Source organism: Falco peregrinus, chromosome 7 (genome assembly GCF_023634155.1).
Source record: "Falco peregrinus isolate bFalPer1 chromosome 7, bFalPer1.pri, whole genome shotgun sequence".
NCBI lineage: Eukaryota > Metazoa > Chordata > Aves > Falconiformes > Falconidae > Falco > Falco peregrinus.
Window position 1 is genome coordinate 49,589,010 of NC_073727.1, and position 14,060 is coordinate 49,603,069.

Consider the following 14,060-nt stretch of genomic DNA (forward strand, 5'->3'; position numbering starts at 1 on the left):
TGCTGCAGAACTAATGTTACTGAAACCAAGGCAAGTGGAATATGTAACTGACGGAAAGCAGGAGGAAAGGAGCAGATCACGGCAGCCTGGAATCAGGCTAAACTGCCATAGAGGCAGATCTTCAGTGCTGTCTTACTCCTTTGGATGCTAGGGAACAGGGCAAGAAAAACAGAAACTATTTCAGTTGTAGGCTTTTTGTATTTCTTTCTGCAAATGACTTCTGTAAAGCATTCCTAGTTTGTGAACAGAATTTCTTCATACAAGCAACACAGCTGTTTAAAGAGCGTAATTTCTAGTTTTCTTTTATTCCCCCCGCTGTTATGCCTGCTCCTGCTCTCAAAGGTGCTTTTCTTAACTGCAGTTTCATAAAAATTACATGCCAAGCCCCACTTCTGAATCTTAAGCCCTGTGTAGTTAAAATTTCTTAAATCCCAGAAATAATCTATTATACAAACTCTGGGCCAGCTGGCTCTTCTCAGGAGCCTAGGAGGCAGAGGTGGCAGGACAGTATGTTCCACCTCCCCCTGACAAGGCCGCTGCCTTGCGAAAGCCCCTTCACGCCTTCAGTTTGAAATGGGGAGAATTTCCACACCGCGCCAGCCTTCCTGCCGTAGTAGTAATTCTATATATAGAATATATATAACGGCGTCCCTGTGATTGCCTCCTCGGTCTCCATCCCTAATGGCTTTAGTTTCCCGGTCGCTCCCAAGACTTCACAGCGCATTTTGAGTAACTGAAACCCCGCACCGCACAGCGTGTCTCCCACTCGGCCACCACGGCACGGCCCACAGGGTGAACCGCTGCACACCCCGCGCCCCCCAAAGGGCTGCCCGCCGCCGGGCACAGCGCAAGGCCCCGAATCCCCTTCCCGGCAGCAGCCAGCGGGGCCCGACGCCGGCGTGCCCCGGGAGGAATGACCCGTCCCCGCAGCCGCCCGTGCGGCAGCTGAGGCGGGCAGCAGGGCTGAGGCAGGCGCGGGGGACGCTGAGGGAGGGCATCCTGCTTCCCGGGAGCGGGCAGCGGGGGCGCCGCAGGCTGCCGGCCCTCACGCACCCGCCCGCCTCACGGGCCGGGCCGCGGCGCAGCGCTGAGCCCGCGTAACGGGCGCGCCGGGCACGTGCGGGGCCGGGGGTGGGGTGCGGGTGTGGGGGGCGGCGGGAGGCTCCGCCCACCCCGCGGCAGCCGAGAGGGGCGCATCATGTGAGCGCCGCGCCCGCACATGACGGCGGTCACATGATCGGGAGGCGGGCGCGCGGTGGTCACATGACGTCCCGCTGGTCGCCGGCGCCGCCTGACGTCCCGGGGCAGCCGCGTCCGCCCGGCCCGGCCCGGCCCGGCCTGCGCCCATGGCACCCGCTGCTCCCCGGACGGCGCCTCCGCGGCCCCGCGCCGCCGCGCTCGGCCCGCTCCTCCTCGTCCTCCTGGCGCTGCCCCTGCGGCCGGGGGCAGGCGGCGGGGCCGCCGCGGCCCTCAGCGACTTTTACCGGGACCTGTGCAGGTGGGCGGCGGGGGGCGGCCGGTGGGACGGGGCGGCTGGCGAGGGGGCTCCCGCGGGGAGCGGCTGTAGCCGGCGGAGCGCGGGGGGTGGACGTCTCCCGGCGCCCGTGCTCGCCCCTGCCCTCCGCGGGGCCGCGTGCGAGCGAGCGGGGCGTGCGGGAGCCCAGCCCGGGGGCTCGGCGGGGCGAGCCCGGTGCTCGGGGCGGCCCGAGCGGGGCTGTTGGCCGCTTGGTCCGGCGTGGGTCGGGCCGAGGAGCGCTGCCGGCGGCGGGGCGGGCGGCTGTTCGCGGGCTGAAGAGCGAGCCTGGTCCGCAGCGAGCGCGGCGCGGCGATGGGGGGGCCGTGGGGCTGCGGGAGCCGCTTCAGGGGGCGGCGGGCCGGGGGAGCCGGCGGCGCCCAGCTGCCCCCCGGGGACCTCGTGGTGTGGGACTCTGTGGGCACAGCAGGTCCGCAGGTGAGAGGCTGCGGAGACTTGCTCTGTCGGAGTCGCCTGTGGTCAGGACTCCTGGGTTGTGCCACTGTGTCTGTTCTAGTGTGGAAACACCCAAAGTGGTTTGGAAGGGGCGTCACTTGGGAGTCGCCTTTTTGGTAAGGATGTCGCCAAATGCCGTTAAGTTACCTACAGGTGAGTTAAGAAGGCTTTGAGAAACGAGAAGTGCTATGTGGAAGTGGCACCATTCTTCATGGTTTGGCACGTTCTTGCTCTGATTCAGCCATGAACTGAGTCTGGCAACAGTGTCTTCCCAGTCTGTGACTTTAGCCAGAGGAGGCGGTACAGGAGTAGCCCCCTCAATCGAGGGCGCTGGGCAGGCACCGATATGACATGGTGGTTGTAGCGCTGAGGGCAGAGGCTGGGTCACTGGAAGGAATGGGCTTTCCTCGTGGTGGAATCTGGGGTATGATCCTCTTAAATAATGAAAAAGGGAAGAAGTAGGTTTGCTTGCAAAATAAACCCCTTAGAGTGGCAAAAATGACCTTGTGAGGTGACCACCCTAATTGTAGAATTGAGCCAGAGATGAGAAACTTGTGTGGCTCCTGGAAAGAATTTAACTCCTCTGACTCTAATGATTTTTTTTTTTTTTTTTTTTTTTTTTTTTTTTTTGTAAAAACCCTCCTGCCCTAACTGGTTTGATTGTCAAACAGTTCCCGTTTTGGGAATAGCATTAAATCCCGTCAATGCCTATCTTGGTATTGTTTGCAACTACAGGAGTATTTGGGAGTGCCATCGGGAGACTGTGCAGTCTCCTTTTGGATGCAAATGAATTCAGTTAGTTTTCCTTTATTACCAGCAAGCGAAAAATAATTTGTGAATAGATAGCACAATCAGCAGTTCTCCTTTTAAGATGGTCTGCTTCAAAAACGTGTACTTGCTATTGTGCCATTGTGGGAAAAACTGCTTTGAAGGGATTAGGCCTACTAATCTAAAATGGATAAAGGAAAAAAGGACTTGTAGTCTGACAGGTGGGAAGACCCCAGGGAGATTGGTGATGAAGTGTCATCTCAGGCACAGTTGTGGAAAAGCTACCAAGTGAGGGGTGATGCAGTTAGGTAATTCAGATGCACTGCTAGGTGGTGTCTGAGCCAAATGATACAACATGAGTCTGCAGAACAAGTCCCTGACCAACCTATTTTTGCATTGCCTCAAAACAAGGTTTGAATTTCTTTTACAAGTGTTATGAAAGCAGTGTCCTGATTGTGTGGCTGGTGAAGCTGCAGCAGCTTCTGTCTGGTGTGGGAATGTCAAAAGATGGGCAAGGAGGGCAAATGTTGGGCATTAGAAAAGGTGCTGACTCTCCTCTGAAAGACTAGAATGATACCCAGGTTAGGAAAGCTGTCTTGCAGGAAGAGGGAAAGGTGTCAAAACAGTTTTGCGCAAGAACTGCGGCATGGGGCTACTTAAACTTGAGTTAGTGGTTTTCATTGCTTGTTTTGTGTACTGCTGCTGTACATAGTGCTGGTATGCTTGGACAGTCTGGGAGAAGAAGACAAGCTTTTGTTCTCTGAAACTTTTTCTAATGTCATGGATTGTAGTAACTGGTTTTGTCATGCTTTCTTCTTTGTTCCTTTGTACTCCGACAGCTGACTGTGCTGTTGTGTGACTTGCAATTGGAATTCTCTTTTTATCTTTTGTGTAGAGAGGTCTCCAGGATTGCTGCTCCTTGATTGTATGAGCACCTCGGAAAGGATACAGGGAACTGGCTGGATATAGGAAGCTACTAGCCAGTTTGGCCTATTGCCCTGTTTTTCTTTCTTCCCCATACATCTTTCATGTGACAACACAGGAGAAACAAATTCTGGAGTTAATTTTGTGAACTGTTCTTTAACTCAATCTACTTGAAAAACAAAAGAAAGCTAGACAATTTGGCTTCACCTTCCATGTAACATCAGGGAAGTTACTGTAAAACTTTCCTTCCCCTGTGAAAAAATGGCAGGAAATGTTTCAAGTGTGATGGTAGAGCAGCAAATTCCAGCTGCCTCCTCTGCATGCTCTTTTGCCTGATAATCTACCCTGGATGAGAGATGATTTGATGACAGGTAATATTTTTGCCCCCTTGCAAGGGTAGGAGTTTGTGTATGAGTTCTATAACTTTTGGGCTTGTGAGTGGAAGGAAAACTCCGACTACTGTACATCACATAATTGCTATTATGAAGAATTTCCAACTTTGGTTGTATTAAGTTGACTTTACGTTTAATGTTATAGTTTTTAATAATGCAACTCCTACAGTTGACTGTATGTATGTACAGTTCTATTCATTCAAACACTGTCTCTTCAGCTGTTGTTGTGAAACCACAGTTGTGCTCTTGTGGGCCACTGGAAGCCCTGGCTTTAGTGTTCAGCTTAGCCTCGGTGAAGAAGCACGTGCTGAGTACAGACAGGTGACCTTTAGGTGAACTGCTCAGCTCTATTAAGTGCTTTGACATATTTAACTGGGAGATGTCATAAATAAGTAATTACTGGTCTTATTTGCATACGTGCGTGGTTGCTTCACATGCCTGGGAAGCTGCCATTATAATGGTTTGAATGTGATTTCTCAGCACATGGGCTTCCTTATAGCTCTTGCGCACTTGAACTTCAAAATGCTATCCTTTTTCTTAAGCAGTCTGTAAAATGATGTAGTAGGTGTGGTTTAGTGTAGCATGAAAGACCACATGTCTTTCAGATGGAGAAAGCTGAACAGCTTGTGGTGTAACTGTAAGGCTATTACACATGATGCATATGGAAGAACGCTTGCCTGAAGACATGCAGTGTTAGTGTTGCGTGATGGCTGGAAAAGGTGACGGAGCTAAGTATGAATAGGGGTGCATTAAAAAGCTCTTGAAGCATAGTGATAGCTCTGTACCATGTGCCATTCAAGCTCTCATTTTCTGTAAGGAGAGCTTGCTGTGTCGTAGAAGTTTCTTTACATATTTGTGCTAAAATGTTAGCCACATTTAATAGTTTAATCTCTGCAGTGTTCTGATAGCTGAGGAGTTGCTGGGTGCAAACTTGTGTGGATGAATAATCTCATATGGATTCCAACTCTGTGGTTGTAGGTTGCCTTGTGTCTGTGCCGAGTTGTGTGTGTAACACTCTTTAAGCAAAATGAGCCAGTTCGATGCAGTCCCCAGAGACCAAACTTGTGTTTCTTTGTCGGTACACTTTACAGCTGTTTGGAGCAGAGTGTGCTGCTCTTCCTGGCAGTTATCCCTTGGGTAAGAGCTTGAAAACCAAAAACCTGAATGTGGTTATGAGAATGGGAGCAATAGTCTTTCTGGTGCTCTGTTGCACTTGAAGTGGTTCAGTAGTCCTCAGACCTCAAAGCGGCTCTGGCGTGGGGATGCACGTGCTGTGACAGCCGTTAGCCACCTGCATCTTGTCTGACTTCGGTGCCTGCGCTACTGATTCACAAGGTAAAATATACTTGCTTTTTCCTTTCCTGTGTTATTTTTCTATGAGTTGCTCTTTGCTTTGTTAAAAAAAAAAATGCAGAGCACTCTTTTGATCTTACGACTTTCTGAAAAGTAGTTTAATTTTCTTTTTCATGCTGTTGCTTCGGTCTCTAAAAAACAAAGTTAGGTAGCTGGAAAGGCTGACCTGCAGGCAAGGTTATTCCCTGTCACTCGTTGGGACCTTGCTTGCACAACTGCTTTCAACAGTGGCCTGGGTTGGCGCTGCCTGCAGCAGTAGATCCTCCCTGCTTGCCTGCCTGCTGCTGGGGCAGGGCCAGCAACCGCTGCGAGCCAGACTAGGAGCTGGCCAGGCGCAGTCCCCTCTCCACACACATGCGCATGCACCTGTTGTTTTTGCCGAGTTAATTTTGAGAGAGGGCAATCCCTGTGTCCAGCTTGTGTCGGGCACTGGGGCCAGCAGCAGGAAGGGGAGGGGAGAGGAGGAGAGCCTGCCCTCGGGGGATTTATGTGGGTGTATGTTTCAGGCGTTTAACTGTGGGATAGTCCACGGTTGGGTTTATCTGGAAACAGGGGTCATGTTGTGAGTTCAGTAAAAATAACTGTTTGACTGTTTTGATCAAGGCAGATGCTATGTTTGAGCTCAGATCTTGAACTGCAACAGAAGTGGCTGCTTGAATGGGGTCGTCTGCGAGGCAGCAGCTGTATTGAGCTCCCTGGATAGAGTGTGCATCACATCCCACCCCGTGACCAAGGCTCCTGCTTTTTAAAGCTGCTGGTATAACAGCTCCCTAAACTAGTTCAACTACATTGAATCTGGTATGGCTTAAGCCCTTCAGACAAGATAATTTTGGCTGGCCCTGGTGAGGGGATAATTACATGAGGCATCACTGCTGGTGGAGGTGAGTGCTGAGCAGCTGGAGGAAGCCAGTCTGCGTGGTGATGCCATAGTCAGGATGGGTGATGCCATTGCCAACAGACAATTTCTATTATGGGATGCAGTGGAGAGGTCAGCTTTTATCTTATTGGAAAGTGGAGCACAAGCAACTTGAAACTATTCCCAGGCACTGATTTAATGCCAAAAGTCTTACTTGTGAGAGAAACAATTCTTGCTTTTACTGTGAAATTGTATTTTGCATGTCTCTGAGAACAGATGCTTAGGCTGCATCCAGCCTGCTGTTACTCCCTGCCTGCTCCTCCCACCCATTAGGAAGAAGAAAAAAAGTCCTGTGAACTTCCTTGAAAGTAATACTACTCTGAAACTGCATTAGATTTTCATTTTTGGGTGCCACCGAAGTTGTGGTTTGGAACATGATTAAATGTGGGATTTCTTATTTCCTTTCTGTGGACTGTTTTGAAGGACACCCCAGCCTTCCCTGTCCAGCAGCCTGTGAAAGGGCAGAGAGAAGGGCTGGCTCCAGTGACTGCTTTGCTTCGGTTCTGTAAGCTGCTAATCTTGTTTGTCTTTTCTTCTGGTGTGTGGGTGAACTGACTTGAAGATGTTGATTTCCTCTGGTTCATAACATGGAAAGCAAACCCCTTAATCTCTCGGAGAGTGATAATTCCGGTGTGTGAAGGACTTGGATTCTCATTCAGTTCACAGACAGATTTTAACTTGCAAGTTCTCAAAAAAAGGATAAACAAACAAAACCTGTGCTGAAGAACACTGGCTTGATCAAAAATTTTGTACCTTAGTATTGAATGTTACCTTTTTGTTTTTCAAAACCAGTCAAAAAAGAGAGTACTGGAACCCTTGAGATTCTTCCTTGAAATGCTAACTTTCTGGGCCTTCGTTGTGAAGAAATTGTGTTTTGATTGAAATGCATTTTCTTCTGGAGGTAAAACTGGCTTTAGTTTTAATACCTTGAAGCTAGAGTCAGGTTCTTCTCTTTTTTTTTTTTTTTTTTTGTCTTGTCAGGCTTTTCTCCTGTAGCTGAACTTTGGTTATTCTGTACTGTGGTTTAATTCTCATCATCATCCTGCATTGGGATTGTCTTTATCCACTTTAGAAATACAATAAAATAGCTCAGAGAACTAATCAGTATGATTGTAAAATGTCAGTTCTACCTGCTTATGAGGAAAGAATAATGTCAAGTGTTTGCCTAGGATTGAGACATAGTCCTTGAATCTGATGAAAAAATAATTCTGTCGGTGTTTTGGGTATGACTCAGTACCTGGTAAGTTATTTTTTGAGGCTGATATTATTATATTTGAGCCTTTATATCCTAATATAATTAGGATGTAAAGATTTCCTTTTTTTTTGTTTACAGAGAGAACTCTCTCATAGTTGTCCCTAACTTGTTCCAGCCATTAACAGACTGAAATTAATATGTCTGTTCTAGTACAGGGAAGCTAAGAACCCTGTAGCCAGTAATTAAATGGGGAAATATGTGGTATCTTAATGCTGGCTTTGATTAGCGATGGGATGCACTGGATTTGAGTAGAGTTCTCAGAGGATTCAAAATCTAGGGTAAAGTAGCTGAACTGCTGTTGCCCCTTCCTCACCCAAAAACTGGGCTGCAGAGTGGAACAGGAATGGATTTTCCTCCTGGTGGGGGTCTGGGGTATGATAACATCAAGTGGTACAGCACCTGTGAGTTGGGGATTAAGGCAAACAAACCTGGTGGGTGAAGCTACTGGTCAGCTTCTAATTTCTTGAGAGCTGAGAGGGGGTAGCTGATCTCCCTCAGTGCATATAGTACTCATCTGTAGATTAAGAAACATACTTCTGTGGGTCAGATGTATTAAACCCTGTGTAAATAATAGGAATACCTACGAAGTCACTGTGCCATCCTCAGTTTTCTGCTGTGCTATCTCTGTATTAAATCCTACTAAAGTTTCCACTTGGGATAGAAGGGAAGCTGGGTAATCTCTTATGTTGCAAAAATCAGTACTGTCCAGAGGATGCAGGCTGCTGCCAGCTCCAGAAGAGGTGGAGCTGAGCCAAGCTGACAGCACATGTTTACTGAGCTATGCCTTTTTAACAGAGCTTGGCCAGAGCGCCGTGCCAGTAAGCCAGGCTGTCTAAACAGCTCCTGACTCCCAGCTAGCTGACCTGGGTGCTGCTGTGTCATGTGGCTGACCACATCTCTCTGCAGTCTGAGTGCCTGCTATGAGGGAGGCAAATCCTTGCTCTGCCACTGAACTACGCTGTGTTTAACTTTTTTTTTTCTTCTGTTACTCTCATTTATTCCCTGTTTTGATTAACCAGAGCTTCAAGTTCATTTATCAGTTTTTAGACAACTAACTTTCTGAAATGCCTGTAGCTGGCTAGTGTGAACTTCCACAGTCTCTTGCGGATAGCTCTGCTTGCTTTCCAGCTTCTGACACACCTTTGAGAAACTGTCTTTTCAATATTCAGCTAGATATATGTAAAATGCATAGAGATGCAGCTAGGCCCTTATAAGCATTATTAGCATTTTGCAGTCTGAATGGTGCGAGAATCTCGCCCCCAGTTTTGACCCTGGTTAGGTGGCTCTGCTGCTTGCATGCAGGATGAGACTGGCTGTTCTGTGCCACTCAGGCTTAGCACTTCTGCCACTGTCACTGGGTATTGCTGAAGTGCAGTAGTGTGCAGCCTGCCAAAGATGTTTGAGAAGTTTTGTCATCACGCTCCCAAGGAAAAAGGTTTACTGCCTGTGATATTCCCAGTCAGAGTGGCTTTCACAGAGGTTTGATGGGAAAGAATGGGTGGTTGGATGTTCAAGAAAGAGGAAAATGGACTTGATATACCCTCCTCTGTGATTAAATCTGTTTTGTTCTTGGCTGTGACAAAATAGCAATTATTTCTGGTATTTATGCATGTAGAACACAAATGTGAAACTCAAGTTAGTTGTGCTCTTAGCTTTATGACTTGGTTATTTCAGGGCCTAGTGTCTAGAGGACTGCAGTGCAGGCTATGAATACCAGCTGACAGATTTTTTTTTTTTTTCTCTTTTCAGTTATACGTGGGAAGCAATTGATACAGACAAGCATGTGCTTTATAAAATAAACTTCTGTTATGGTGTTGAAGAGTGTGGAAGATCAAGTGCAGTCTGTGCAATTGACATCAATAAGAATACCTCTCTGTCTGTAGGTAAGTCAACAAGTGTCTTTCCTCGAAAGTAGTTCATGGTCACATTAATGGATAGTCTTATAACTATTGCAAACTTTGACATGTTAGGAAAGAATTATTTTTTTTCAGAACAGTGTTAAAACTCTTCTGTTGTAGGTTTACTGGAGGGATTTGGGAAAACATGAACTGATTGCAGATAATCACATCACAGGACAGTTAAACTTATGGTCTAGGTAACTAATCTAGTGTGAAACTATGCAAGGCTGTCTCAGGTAGAGATAAGTGCATCTACCTGTGACAGGATATGCACTGTGCACAGCCTTGTTTGGAGCTGGATACTGAACACAGGATAAAGCTTGAGCTATAGCTCTAAACTATGCTACAGTGTAGCCTGATGTAACATCATCTTTTTCTTTGGAGTCAGGTTACTCTATGTAATGCAGTCTTGGAGTATTGCTAAGAAAGGAAGACAATTACATGCAGTTCTTTGTTTTCAGTTACACTTGTAAAATCTGGTGGCTGCTTCAGTAGTTCAGATGTCCTTGGTATTCTGAGAAGGGGTAGACTTCAGTATGCTGATCTAAATATGAAACTGGCGTATTCCTATACACATGCTTGCACGTGATTTCATCAGTTAGAAGCACCTTGTGCTCTGAACAGTATTTGTGTGCTTATTTTAATGGATGCTTGTCACTTGCAAGGTTGCTTCTGTGCTTCAGCTGATGAAACAATAATATATAAATACTGATGAAGAGGTTTTCTGATAGTTGACTGTTACTTCTCATAAAATAAAGCAATAGCTTTCTGAAAAGTAATCTCTCTTCACACTGTCTCTTAGTATCTGTAGATCTGAAGTCTGAATTTAACATGCTAGCCAATCTTGCCTTCCATTGGCACACAACTCTTATGAGAAGCTATGAGTCTTCAGTAAAAGTGTTTTAGCTTGAACTGCTGGAAGATGGTGAGGAGAAAAATGATTCTCATCTGTAGGCAGTTGCACAGCAGCTAGTCAGCCTCCATTCTCCCTGCCCTTGTGCACTAACTGTAGAGTTACTTTGGTTTCAGGCTGTGTCAATCAGTGTTTTACAGACAAACTGCTAGTGTTGTGACCTAGGCTTATAAAATCACTGGGTGCATGAATAAAAGTGTATTTCAGTTTGTGGCTGCATGTGTGGTGGGGTGTGTGTGTGTCTTTTTTTATGTAGGGCATTATATCCAAGTTCCAGAGTCTTCTGGGTTGACTGATTAAATTTCATTGGAGTTCAAACTGCAATTGCATGTAGTAGTATCTTCTACTCTGAGGAGCATGACATCTCAGACCACTTGATGCTGTTAAATGTTTTTCATTCCTAAAATGTACAGCAAGAATTTTGTTTCCTGCTGATGTGAGTCTCAAGTCATATGCAGTTGAGGCTTCAGTTGTCTGTGGATTAGAAAAGGAATGGGCACCTGAGCATTTGTTTTAACATGCTCTTTTTGAGGGAGGCTGGAATGTGGCAAGTTGAGTGAGCTTGAGGAAACCTGTTCTCCCTAAGGAAGTGTGAGACCCAGAGGCTTGTGTAGGTTTTGTTCCATGCTTCTTGTGGAAACAAGGGAGAATGGAGCTAGGTAATGACTATGAGCAGTATCAAATATACCGCTGTGTGCAAACCTTGAGTGTCTCATTGCCTGACTGCTACTGGCTGGAAGATTTTGCAACAGTCAGAACTTGGTCTTGCAGAGGCTGTTGGAACTGACTCCCAAGGGTTAAGCCACAAATCCTGTTCAATTAAGTTGTCTTTTAACCACCCTGCAATAAAATAAAGAAATCGGAGCAGTGCAGTTAACATCGACATTGAATTTTGCTTTGTTTTATTGGACAAATTGTCACAGGTTTTGTTCTTGTTCATGGTTAGTCTGAGACGTAAGTGATGCCTGCCATGCTTCATTGTACTGCCTGTAGTTGCACTGGAGCTTCAGCGCCATCACATGGAGCTGGCGTCATGCTAATGGATTATCAAGCTTCTTGTGTCAAAAATACCCCAACCCCAAACAAACCACTCTTAACGAGAAAAGAAGACTCTTTGATCCAGGTCTAGGCAGGTGTCAACTCCCAGTGTAGATTCCAGTTACCTAAAATTGCTAAGCTGCATACTGGCCTTCAAGCAGTCCAGCTGATGTGAGATTGCTTACATGCCACAGCTGAGTGCAGCTGAAGGGCTTTGATTTGGGGGAAGAAGGGCAATTTGTTAGCTGATAAACTTCGCTAAGTTATAAGCTTTCTTCAGATTCGGGCTCAATCAGATCTCCTCTTCATTCCTCCAGAAAAAAATTGTCATTGCAAACAATAATACTGTTTTTAAACATTGGCTATGAAAGAGGTGACAGCTGTGGGGCTGGTTCTGTTTGTTGCTCCCAGCTTTGATAGGTGATAAGGCCCCATGCTCTGACAGTAGTTGGCCTGTATCCAAAGGAAGCCTTGTGGCTAACATAAACAGTGTGTCAGTGTGACATGCCAGGGTTGGTATTGAGACCCCAAAGGCCTCTCCTAGAAAAAGCTTTTCAGCTTTATTAATTGACCATAGATGTTTTCAAGGTGTAGGAAAATGCTTAGTTCTTGAATGTCAGTGAGGGTGGAAATGATGTGGCCCTTATTTAACTTAGTGTGACACCTAGTGACTCGTGTGCCATTTAGCTGGACTACTACTAAAATTAAAAGTGGAAATATTACTGTAACTTTTTATTAACCTGAGTGGTGAAATGCAGACTTTGTCCAGCTGCAGTAGAAGGACTGGTCATGAAATGACAGCTACCACCTAAATGACCCTTTCTTCTTGGATGTCTTCCATGGTTGCCTTTCTCCTTCCAAACAGCTGAACAGATGGAGTCAATGAGCAAAAGGTGTTGTGGACAGTATCTTTGATACTGATTTAGCACAACTGTGTAATAAGAAGCTGTACTAGCTGATTTGTAGTGTGCTACTTTGTGGAAGAGCACATATCTAAAGTCATGAAAACATGAGTGATCACTGAAGAGGGAGCTTGATGTTAAGGTAAAGGTGGTTGCAGAACTGGTGCTCTGGAAGGAAGCTTGTTGGAAGCTGATGATGTGAAGGGATGGTTCATGAGATTACTTGCTCTGTGAGCAGGGATGGGACAAGTCATGTGCCACTGAAGAGATTCTTGCTAAAACTTCTAGCAAGTTCCCAAACTAGTTCTAAGCATGCAAGGGGTAAGAGAGCATGCATATTGGCCTGTAGTAAACAAGATGTACTGGTTTAACTTGATTTTTTTTTGGATATCACTTTAACAGAGGAAGTAGATTCACAAGTGCCTTTAGTGCGGTGTAGTGTGTTCTTAGGGCTGAGAGAAAGCTAGTGTTTACAGAGCACTAAGTTAAGTCCTCAGATGGTGCTGCCATAAGTTCTCTGCTAAGTTAGGGCTTATAACTGTATGCATTTATAACTGGAGAGTTTTTAATCGTGTGTGCATATTGTTACTATACACAGCTCTTGCCTAGAAAGTTGTGTTGGCTTCCTTCTGCTAATCTAGGGAAGAAAAGAGGATGCTTTGCCAGCATCTTCTAAGCAATGAAGTGCTAAGTAGCACTCTTGCTCTCAAAGTAGCTCTTAGGTTTAAGAGAGCTGCGTGGCACCTTTACCAGTATCAGTGCTGAAAGTCTTAAAATGTGAACACAGCTTTTTGATACCAGGAGTGTTAGGAAATATAAATGGCAGAAACCACTGACAGCCTCTAGGTGCCTGGAAGGTGACACTGAACTGCAGCAGTGGTAGCATGCTTCCCTGTTGCAGGTTCTCAGCCTGGCACATATCCTGTGCACAGGTGTGTATCTGCAGCGTTAATCTATGGTGCCATTCTTCTGTGCTGACACGTCTCCGCCCTTACCTTCCCTTGAGAAGGCAGAGGATTATTGAATGGTCTGTAATACTTGTTGCCCTGGTTTTACTGGGGATGCTGTGAATGGCTGCTTAGGTATGAGAATTTTAACATGCATTCCTATAGTGCAGTTAGTGTGAGCATATGCAGCATGAATAGAAGAGCCCTGAGCTACTGAGGGGATGCTACGTGGGTTAGCATCAAGTTTCCATTCTGACTGCCACTGTTTCAGCTTTACCTGCACGTTCGGTGGCTATAGTTGTTTCTGTCTGCTGTTCAACAGAATATTTGAGGTTCTTGTACCCTCTTCCTGCCCAGTTTGCTTACTTCTGCTCCTTTTGCTTTCAAGACTATATTACTTGGGTGTAGCGTAGTTTTGCTTGCCTTGAGTGAGGAGATAACAGGCTGGGCAAAGTTCCAACAAGTGTGTTTTTAAGATGAAACAAGATTTGGCCTATGTGCAAAGCAGCTATCTGCAATGGTTACAGATTTGACTTCCTTTTTCCCTAGTGTATATGTCAACAAAAATGAAAAGGGGGAAGCTGATCAATACTTGCATTTTATAGCAGTCCCTATAGTTCAATACCAACTCTTTGCAGAATTAAAATCTACCTATTAAAAATGGGCAAGCTGGAGTCGGCATGCTGGATCTAAAAGGATTTTGTGTCTAATGTGAACTAGAATAGGTTTGAGCAGGAGTGTTTCAGTGGCCTGAGCTGGTGCTCATCATGACTTGAAATGTGCTC

The 14,060-nt window shown here is 46.2% G+C and overlaps 1 protein-coding gene across 1 annotated transcript in view; it reads left to right on the forward strand.

The window, feature by feature from the left end:
• The first annotated feature begins 1,268 nt into the window (after window positions 1-1,268).
• IGF2R (insulin like growth factor 2 receptor) overlaps window positions 1,269-14,060 on the forward strand; it is a 60,909-nt gene continuing 48,117 nt past the window's right edge. The window contains exons 1-2 of the mRNA XM_055809668.1: window positions 1,269-1,498; window positions 9,327-9,460. Of these exons, the coding sequence (XP_055665643.1) occupies window positions 1,347-1,498; window positions 9,327-9,460 (286 nt within the window). The 5' untranslated portion in view covers window positions 1,269-1,346. The remainder of the gene's footprint in view (window positions 1,499-9,326; window positions 9,461-14,060) is intronic.